Raw genomic sequence first — 10,995 nt, 5'->3', positions numbered from 1 at the left:
TTTCTTCTTCTGTTTCTTATAGTTGTTTTCCTTTTTTGTTTTGTTTTTTTTTTTAGTTGTTTTATTTTCATATAATATTTAGTTTAATAACTATTTTGTTTTACTAATTAAAAATTATGTTTTTTCTTTTGTTTTGTTTGTGTTTTTTGTGGGTGTGTGTTTTTTGGGTGTATGTGTGTGTGTGAGTGTTCTAATTTACAGACAGTTCTGGCGCAAAATATTTTTGTATGAGGCATCTTTGTATGTTTCTCATCGATTTGCTTAAGTATTCAGCTTTGATGTTGCTGTTTTAGTTTTGTTTCGTTTTCTTGTTAAGGCTAAAAATTGAAATTTGCTTATAAAATGTGTTTTTGCATTTTGTGAGGGCATTTTTGTTTGTTTTTCTTTTTCTTTTAGTTTTGTGTTTTTTTTTGTTGTTGTTTTTACTTAAAATACGTTTGGATTATAAATGTAAATGTAGGTTGGATTTTACGCTTAAAATGTTACACACAACTTAGTTTCATTAAGTTTTCTACAATTTGTTTTTGTTGAATTTTCTTTAAACTGCTTCTTTACTTGATAATTTGTAATAATAATAATATTAATAATATAATAATAATAATAATAATAGATCATCTCTAACGTTATATGCGCTGCTTTCCTTGTATATAATTTAAAATTATAAACACCCCCAAAAATTCCCCCAATTCGCAGTTGATTTGTTGTTGTTGTTGTTTGTGTTTTTGTGTGTGTTTTGTTGGATCAACGGATCGATCTTAGGGCCCAAAGGCATCGGAGCTAAAATCAAAAAGACGATCAATGCCCTCGTTAGCGTTAAGCGCATATGGATATTCATTGTCATCCGGTGGAACGATGGGCACAAATGCATCGTTATTGAAGTCTGCAAAAGATAAAAGACAAAACCACATTAGTCAACACAGTCGATATAAAAATGATACTCTATACAAATGCGAAGCATGGCTGGTAAAATGAAATAAGTACATGTGTGTTGGGTATGTATGATGGATGTACATTAATTGATTGATTTTCATCGGGGATGATTTATTTTCTTTGATTTGAGTTGAGTTGATTTGATTGGTTTTGATTTTTTTTTTGTTTGGTGGATGCATGTTTGAAATTCACGCCAGAGCTGAATCTCATGGTGCTACAAAATTTCAATTTCAATATGAACAATTGCCCTCCGCAACGGTCAGTGCACTGCAGACCCACGAGAATTCAGTTCCAAAATGAATTTGCGCTTGCGCGTTGATACAATAATGGTTTCCATTTTGACGATAAGAGGCGGCGGGTTAATACGAATTTACATACATACATTATTTATATACATACATATATATATACAATGATAATTAAAACAACCTTTAAATATTAGTGTTTGTTAGTTTGCGATTAGATATTGTTATGGATTATATATTTTGTAGTAGGCATAAACGTGAAATTCCTCGTCCATTAACAGATGCTGTTAAGTTAACAGTGCACGATGTCTGTCAACTAACAGAAACTGTTAGTTTTCAGAGCATTCACAGTTCCGTCGGCCTTACTAACAGTTGTTGTTGGGCATGTAAATGGGCTGTAAATGGAGTGAGCATGCTGTGTATGTAATGTGTTTGTGTGTGAGACAGAGAGAGCATGAAGAGTTAGTTTTGTTATTTGATTAATTTATTAAAAGATTTTGTATTTTAATATGTCACATTTCACTGTATAAGAAAATAATAAAGAAAACTAAGAAAAATTACATTAAATCAAATAATTCAATTTTGAACTGATTCTCGTTGGTAGCTCGCCGAAAATTGGAATGCAAAAATTTTAAATATAAAAACACAATTGACATCTTTCATTGATGCGACACTTTTCACTTAGTTATATAGAAGATTTATATTACATGGTTTGTTGAAGTGCGAAGTACGCGCTCAGCAAGAACTCAGACTGTGATGCGGTTTCGATGAGAAAAATGCACGCAAGTCACAGAGAAAGTTCTTGACAAGCACGCTTCTTTTCTTTTGTTTAACATTTAAATGTTATGCCACTGTTAACGCACAGACGCTGTTATTTACATAGGCAAAATGTAATGCGTGTAAGATGAGAGAGGATGACAACGAAAACACAACTTGATGGCAAAATAATATCCAAAAAATGTGTACTTACAGTCCGTGTCGATATCACTGAACAGTGCATCGAGGCCTTGCAGCGCAGCATTGCTGCCGTCGCTGTCAGCGTCGCAGTCGGCAACGCCTGGCGGCAACAAGCGATAGTTGCGACTATGATGCGTGTATTCCTGCTGCTGCTGCTGTTGTTGCTGCTGCTGCTGCTGCTGATGAGCAACATTGGCGCCAGCGCCAGAGATGTCGCCATATGTTGCCGTTAAGCCAAGGCCACCGTTGTTGCTGTTGTCATTGCCAGCGACGGCTGCAAACTGCATCTGCAGCGAGCCCATGGCCGAGGAGTTGTTGCTGTGATTGCTGCCGCTGTTACTGTTGCTGTTAACAGTAAAGGGCGCAGTCGCTCCTTCCATTGCACAGTTATACATGGGTACATCGCTGCGTCGTTGCTGCGGTTGCTGATTGTAGCTGCTGTTGCTGTTGGGGGGTTGGGAATTGTTGCTGCTGCTGCTGTTGTTGGTGTTGCTGTTATGACTATTAAGCGTATTGTTGTTGTTGCCACGTCGCCTTGTCGTCGTTGTTGTTGTCGTCGTCGTTGGCGTGGGCGATTTTGTTAGACTGCTGAAAAGCTGCTGAATAGTGTTCGGCTGCTGATGCTGCTGATGGGGATGATGATGATGTTGCTGTTGGTGCTGCTGCTGATGGTGGTGGTGATGACCGCTGCTACGCACCACAGGACTGGTCAGCGTGGGCACCAATTGATTTAGCTCCTCGTCAACATCATCATCGTCATCGTCGTCGGCGACATGATTCGTCGACGATTGCTGTTGCTGCTGCTGTGGCGAAGTCAGTTCATACTTGACGCCGCCAATATCACAAATGTTATTATATTCAGGCTGGGATTGTTTGGCCGCCGCCTCAATCGATTTGCTGAGGTTGCGTTGGGCTGATACGCGATATGGTGTATGGCCTGTTAAATATGAAAATAGATTACAAACTCGATTCGATTAAAGAGTAATGATATATCGACTTACCTAGACCCTTGGTGCTCATGGCATCAATGTTGTTGAACAGCGGATCGTTGAGCCGCTGATTGGTCAGGTGTTGCAGTCGCGTCGACGTCGCCGTCCGCAGGCCGCTGCTGCCCGCCAATGAGCCAGATGGCGCATAACCCGAATCGGGTCCAGAGCCAGGGGAAATCGGTGAATTCTCCGGCGAGTTGTCGTGGCACAGAAACACATTTATCTCCTCGCCATTCTCCGACTTGACGAAAATCTCGCGCGGCTCCTTTGGATCTGAGAACTGTAACAGAGAGACAGAGATCAGAGGTCAATAACAGAAATGTTAAGGCTGTCAAGTTAACAGCGCTGTGAATAGCAGCAGCGCAGTTAACATCACTGTAATTAACAGACTGTTAACAGCAATGTATCCAACAGCGCCACTTGCCAATTGTATTTTTAGAAATGATATTTACACATTTCGCTTTATTGTGTTGGCTAAGCAACAGTGTTGCCAGACTATGCGAATTTTTAATTACTTGCAAGTATTTACTGTAGTATGTATGTGTGTGTGTGTGTGTTTGGAGACTACCTGTAAACGATATTAATCGCTTTAGTTTTTCTTGTGTGTGTTTTTCGTTGTTTTTCTTTCTTTCTTTCGCTCTCGTGCGTGCGTTACGCGCGAGTTCATTAAACAGTTCAAGGCGAACGGAAACATTAAGCGAAATATTTATAAATAGTGCGTGGCTAACTGAACAGAATCGTCTGCTGATCATCATCATCACACATCAGATCAGATCAGGCCAACAAGACAGAGCACAAATTTCAATTGGAAAATTTTTGTTGCCGAGTTCTGTTGCTCTGAGTTGCAAAATGATATCAAAAAAAAATCATAGGAGTGTATAGCATTAAATGGAAGAGAAGAGGGGGGTGGCAGGCAGAGGGGCGCTAGGAGTGTATTCCATTTTGCAGTGTGCGGCGCTTGTCGCCGTCTGCGTCGTATCTAAAAATAGGGCGCCATGTTTAATGGCATGCAGACGCAAAGAAGAAGCACACAATTGTCTGACGTCGCCCGAATAGGGACGAATCGAGACTTTTACCAAATACACACACACGCACTTATTTATACATTTAACTTTTTGAGTATACCACAAAGTAGATAAGTAAAAAGGATATGTGTAAAATAGTCTGGCAACGCTACACTTAGATTTACAGCTTTAGTACTCACCCCAAGTCTGGCCTCTGGCGGCGCCTTGATCACTATCACAATCTGATCTTTGAACAGATCCACATTGAGCAGATCATTCTGCGTTACATAGGCCATGCCACTGATATTCTCCACCTCACCCGATATATCGGCCAGCTCGCTGCGCATCTGATCGATAAGCGTGTTGACCTCATTTTCACGCTGCTCGAGTCGCTCGTTTTCCGCTTCGAGGTGACGGGAACGCTCGTTGCTGACCAACGATTGACCGCCGCGCCATTGAATGTTGTTCTTGGACTTCTTCTCCAAGATGCCAATGCCCTCGAGCACATTCGTAATATCGTAGATGCGTCGCTTCTGCACGGACAAACGATTCGAGGCATCGTTCAGATCAACAACACCATCCGGTGACTCCTGCAGCAGATCCACAAACTTTTTCGTCAATATACCCAACGAGGTGTCTGCCCGATTGCGATCACCGCCTCCTCCTCCTCCACCACCTCCACCTCCAGTTGATGCCGCCGATGACGACGATGTGACTAACGATGCCTGTTGCTGATGATGATGCTGTTGCTGCTGCTGCGACGCAGTCGACTGATGCTGAGACGCTGTTCGCGCAAACTGAGCATGCGAATGATGAGCAGAAGATCCGTTGCCGGCCGGTTTGCTCGTCGTCGTCTCATCGTCGTCGTCGTCGTGTTCGACTTCGTATTGCTGCTGCTGATGCTGCTGCTGTTGCTGCTGTTGGTGGTGGTGGTGGTAGCGCTGTTGCTGCTGTTTGCTGTTGTAGGTGACCGTTTGATGCTGATCGCTTTGTTTGGCCTGTTTCTTCGGGTGGATCTCGTGGGTGACTCCGTGCGCCCGGCGCTTGACCTGTGCAACAAACGAATGGGGAAAGAACGAGTGTGTGAGTACGTGTTTATATCGATCACGATATCGATTAAGTTATATCCTAACTATCGATCAGTCTCTAAATTTATATTTAACTTATCGAGAATCATATCTTTTGTTTTCATACTTAACATAGAAATGTTAATCTCTCACGGAATGTTTATATCGATCTCAACATATCGATTAAGTTATATCTTAACTATCGATCAGTCTCTAATTGTATATTTAACTTAGAACATAGAAATGTTAATCCTTCACGGAAAGTTTATATCGATAAACATATCGATTAAGTTATATCTTAACTATCGATCAGATTCTAATTGTATATTTAACTTATCGACAATCATCATATCTTAGTTTTCATACTTAACAAAGAAATGTTAATCTCTCACGGAATGTTTATATGGATCTCAACTTATCGATTAAGTTATATCTTAACTATCGATCAGTCTCTGATTGTATATTTAACTTATCGACACTCAGGCGGAACATCAAAACAGCATACAGCTTAGACACAGAGTTGTTATTAAACATAGAAATGTTATTCTCATTCGGAATGGGAAAGAAAGTGTGTGATTAAGTTATATCTTAACTATCGATCAGCCTCTAATTGTAAATTGAACTTATCGACATCAGGCGGAATAGAGAGTTGTTTTCATACTTAACATTGAAATGTTATTCTCTCACGGAATGGGAAAGAAAGTGTGTGATGAGAACGTATCCAACATATCGATTAAGATATATCTTAATCTATCGATCAGTCTCTAATTGTATAACTTATTAGAACTTATCGAGAACTAGGCGGAACATCTAAGCAACTTACATCTTAGACACAGAGATGTTACTTAACATAGAAATGTTATTCTCTCAAGTTCTGTTAAATTAGAGATGTGATAAGAGCTGATTGGTTTTATCTGGACAATAAAACCCAATCTATAACTCAAGATTGCTTTAAATTGTGCATGAGAAAAGTGCCTTGAATGTGCAGTTAAATATTGAAGTATGCTATGTTAATGTATTTTTTTGATTGTAAACATTTCTCTTCTCACCTTGTAGTATTGTGTGATATCATTTGTTTTGCTTGCACCGCCACTGCGATGTTGTTGCTGCTGCTGTGGATGTTGATGTGTGCTCGTTGCTTCGGCAATAACTGTGGATGTTGTTGTTGCGCCCTTACTCAGACTTATGTAGACGTGATCTCGCAGGTGTGCAGCGACGCCAACGCCGCTGTTGCTGCTGCTATCGTTGTGGTTGCCAGCAGCGTGTTGCTCGTAATCAATGTCCAGCAGCTTTTCATTTTTGATCACAATATTATTATTGTTATTGTTGTGACTGCTGTTATTGTTGTTGTTGTTATTGTTGCCCAGCAGCTCATAGCTGAGCTTTCGTACCACCTGCGAATTGCCGCCACCAACTCCATAAAGTTGCTGTTGACGTTGTGTGCTGCTGTTGTTATTGCTGTGGCTGTTGGGCGCGGCGGTGGTTGTTAAATATTTCGACATTTCGCAGTCGCCGCTGCCTGCAGTTGTACAAAAATAGTATTTTGCTAGCGCTCTGCTCTCTATCTACTCTTCTCTCCTCCTTCTTCTGCTTCTTCTCGTTTACAGTTTAGTCGTTTCTTTTATGTCTTTTGCTTTTTGCTACGTTGGCCTGGCAGCGCGGCGATCGCCTGTAATTTTGTGTAGCATACTTTTAAGCGCGCTCGCTAAAAATGTTGCCACCTAGTTCGAAATTGTTGCCAGATGTGTGTATTGGTTGCCGTGTGTGTGTGTGTGTGAGTGTATTTTCTTGTTGTTTTTTTCTTTATTGTACTTTTTGTTTGCGCTTATCAACTAAATTAGCACCTAGGGGATTCTCTTCACATCTGCAACAAAAAGAAAGACAAAAGAAATGAATTAGACATGTGTGCGTCGCTCAATGCAAAGTATAATATAGTATACAGTATATATTTATGCAATTGGCACATTAAACTTTAGCGCCATTTAAGGTGTTTTGTTTTGCTTTGCACCTTTTACATGCCATTAAGCATTAGTGCAAGTAACAAATGCGCAAAACAGAGGAAAAAACAAGAGAGAAATGAGAGCACAACAAAACACGACGTGACATTAAAAAGCTGATGATAAAGCGCAAGCAGGGAAACCATTTTGAATTATGTATAAGCTGCCACTACACTTCTTCGCCCCTCTCTTCTATCTTTCGCTTCTCCATCTCCATCTTCGCTTCGCCCCATTAAAGCTCCCAACAAGAAACAACGCTGAAGCATACCGAAAATATTTCTAACATAAAAAAACAATGTCATGTTGTTGTTGTTGTTCTTGTTGTCGCGTCGCGCAAGCGCAAATGTCAATAAACTCGGCATATAAAAAGTATTAAACCAATCAATAAGGCAACGCAAAGCGAGAAGAAGCTAGAGGGGAAAGGAGCAAAGAGGCGACGACATGGAGGCCGGCGTGTGAAGAAAAGCCAAAGGCAAAACAAGAATGAGAATGCGAATGCGAGAGAAACCAGAACGAGAAGAAGCACAGACCGCAACAGGTAAGAAGAAGTGAAGGTAACGTTATAGTTAATTCTGTATTAACCGCTTTTGGTCAACGACGTCTTTATCTCGCTCGCTTCATTAGAAAGACTTTTGGCAACGTTTTGCTTACTTGCTTGCCTGCGTTGTGTGTTGGCAAAAAAACTGAAGAAAATAAATTAACAGCCCACTATCTTGCTTAACATGCTCAGCTCTGTTATCGTTGCTCTGTTAAATGTTGTTTGACAAACGGCAGCTTTGAATTTTACGAGCTGTTAATTGCAGCAACAAATAGCGCGAAACAACAGCAAATGGTAAATGACAAACGTTTTTTAGTGCGATTATATACACACACACTCACACACACTATTCACATGCATTGCACACACATACATACATAGCTTATATACAGTGAAATGTTAAACGGCAAAAAAATGAACGAAACAACGTCGTGTGGAATTTGCTGAAATTGGCAAGAAATTAAATAAGCAGCAGCAAGCAAGCAAAGGCAGAGCAGGTAGCTAAACACCACCAACAAGCAGCCTCTCACTCTGTTCTCTTTCTCATTCACTCGCGCTCTCTATAAATTGCAGGCGTCGACGTCGCTATTAGCGTCAGCGTTGGCGTCGCTGCTGCTGAGATTTTGTTGCTGTTCATCGGTCGGTCTTCTTGTTCTTGTTGCTTTCTACGGTGTGCCAAAAACGGTATCTGTTTACAGGCCGGCGAATTCTGTTTTATTTCTTTCATTTTCTTTTTTTTGCTTTTGCTGGTAATTCAAATCGAAGACATGGAAATTTTATACGCAAGCAGCTCCCAGCTACAAAAAATTATGTGGGCAACAGACAACATTATACATATAAATGCTATATGCATATAGAAAAAAAGGGTAGCCAGGTAAGTCCTTTGAAATGTCTTAATTTAAATGCACATGAAATATTTGCAATAACAAGTAGTCGCTTATATTCATACGCTTTGCATATAAAATTACAGTGCGAGTATAAAATTACACACCGATAACACCAGCAACAACAAATTGAGCTTATGCTAATTTGAGTCAGTCAGTGTGACCCCATCATAAAATATGCCTGTTTTTAACAGCACTGATCTTCATTTAACATTTTCATGAGCGTACACGTTTCTGTATGTGTAGAGAGTTATTTGCGAGAATGTATGTGTGGCGATAGTCAGGAATGTGTTTGTGTATCACATTTTGATGCAACTTCAAGTGCACTTGTCGGGCATCTCTCTCTTCTGCTCTCTTCTCTCTTTCCACTATGTGTATTTATCTAATAACAACAAACTGAAAACCCAAAAGGTAAATACCAAATGCAACTGTGCCTTGAGCAAGAAACACATTATGCAAACAGGGAAGCGAGAACATGAACATGAATATGAAAAAAAGCAAATGCCAGAAATCGTGGACAAAATGGCCTAGAGAAAACAAATAAAAACAGTAACACAAAACACATTAACAGACAACAACAACACAGCAGAGCAGCGTAGCTTTTTTTTTTTCAATCAACCTGACGACGGCGACATCGACGCAACAGAGCGCAGCGACCGCGCCGCGTATGACTGATAAAGAAGAAAAAGCTAGAAGTACTATAAGCAGACACACACGTAGAATCGTTTGAGTGTGTGTTCATGACGAGTAAATAAGCTTCAGAGTTCTGTCCAAACACGCGAACTTTTTTTGATAGCACTCTGCTGCTGCGCTATAATAAATTAAGTAAAGTAAAACACGAGAAAATTGTATTAAAAACTGAATTACATAGTCGGGGATGCGCCCCAAAGACCAAATCAACCACCCGCCCTCCCCTCACTTCCTCCCTTCCACCATCGTTTCGTAAAGCATAACAAATGGTCAGCAGCAGCTGCTAATTGGGTGCTTCGAGTGCAATCTAACGGGAGCGTTGAATAACTTCTAACACGAGCTATTAATTATGCAAGCTACAATTTATGATTCTTTAATTATGCACATATGTACATAAGTATACACATATTGGGCAAACATACGCATATTGTACATATGCTTATACTATGTACATACATACGTATTTATCTTTGGCACACACACACGCATACATCTGTAGTCAGAGCAGCGCTGTCGACTGCAGCGCACACGTAAAAATTTCGCTTTCTTTTTGCACAGCATTTTGCATGCGCAGTAGAAAAACACAGACGCAAAAAGACAATAAAAACAAGACTGACTAGACTTACACACACACACATGCACATGAGGGGGCTATGTACGTATGCATCTCTACATACATACACATATACATCCTACGATTGCCATAAAATCATTCAGCAATCGGTAAGAGGCGGAGAAAAGAAGAATTTTGTGTATAGCTCCATCCACGCTCGTTGTCGCTCTCCAGTGTGCATGTGTGTGGGGAGAGCTTTTGAGCATGAGAGTGAAAGAGAGTGGGATGCTGAGGTTGAGGTCTCTGTGGTTGGTGGTTTCAACGAGATGCCGGCCGCTGTTTTACTTTTGCTAACAGCTGTTAGATCAGGCGTTGACAGATACGGTCCACGGCTGTTGTTGTAGTTGTTGTTGCTCTTGATTTTGTTATGCTGCTGTGTGGAATGCATGTTTATTACGACGCAGCCGGTTTTGTGACTTGCGTTCCACACTGATTATGCGCTTCGTCCAGAGTTGTTTTTTGTTGGTGGTTGACCGGTATGTGTAATGTAAGTATCTATGTAAATATGTATATAAGCGCCCATGTCGCCATTTTCGCAATTCGCTTAAGCCAATTACAGGCCAATGCTACGACACACTAATAGTTTACTATCTCTCTGTCTCCCTTTGTCTTTTTCCGTGTGTATTTTGCCTAAAACAATCAATGCTTAACCCAAAAACGCCAATCAAACCGGCTCTTGACAAAGTTGCTCAAAAGCAACATCATTTGAGCAACAACAACAACAACAACAACAAAATCGAAATCCAATTATTTGTTTGCACTGAGTATCAAGTTCTGCGCTCTCACATTTACCTCGATATGCAATTTAAATAAACAGAAACAAGTGTAAACAGCAAAAGTAAAAGGTAAGTAAAAACTCCATCTCAGCTCCGTGCGTGTGAGCGAGATGGCACAAGAGTAACATTAACAGAACGCTGTTAGGCTCAACAACGACTCTCTTCCTCTTCTTTGCTTGGTTGCAAAAATAAGGCAAATATAATTGCCACTTTGTGATGGGTGGGCGGGAGAAAGAGAGAGAGCAGCACCACTCGCTTAACTCAACTCCCCCCTCAAAACAAATGAAAAAAGAGCGAGTCGCCTT

General features: G+C 40.6%; 1 protein-coding gene across 3 annotated transcripts in view; it reads right to left on the bottom strand.

The window, feature by feature from the left end:
• The window catches only part of LOC133836087 (transcription factor E2f1), a 40,402-nt gene continuing 29,407 nt past the window's right edge, over nt 1–10,995 (bottom strand). For all 3 annotated transcript variants that reach the window (XM_062266391.1, XM_062266390.1, XM_062266388.1), the window contains 5 exons: nt 6,242–7,056; nt 4,326–5,174; nt 3,134–3,401; nt 2,146–3,069; nt 1–880 (listed from right to left, as the gene is read on the bottom strand). In XM_062266391.1, coding sequence (XP_062122375.1) covers nt 756–880; nt 2,146–3,069; nt 3,134–3,401; nt 4,326–5,174; nt 6,242–6,694 — 2,619 coding nt within the window. In that variant the 5' untranslated portion in view covers nt 6,695–7,056 and the 3' untranslated portion in view covers nt 1–755. The remainder of the gene's footprint in view (nt 881–2,145; nt 3,070–3,133; nt 3,402–4,325; nt 5,175–6,241; nt 7,057–10,995) is intronic.

The sequence above is a fragment of the Drosophila sulfurigaster genome, chromosome 2R (assembly GCF_023558435.1).
Source record: "Drosophila sulfurigaster albostrigata strain 15112-1811.04 chromosome 2R, ASM2355843v2, whole genome shotgun sequence".
NCBI classification, from domain to species: Eukaryota; Metazoa; Arthropoda; class Insecta; order Diptera; family Drosophilidae; genus Drosophila; species Drosophila sulfurigaster.
Note: the sequence above shows the minus strand (reverse complement) of the source record. Positions and strands in the feature narration are given on the sequence as shown.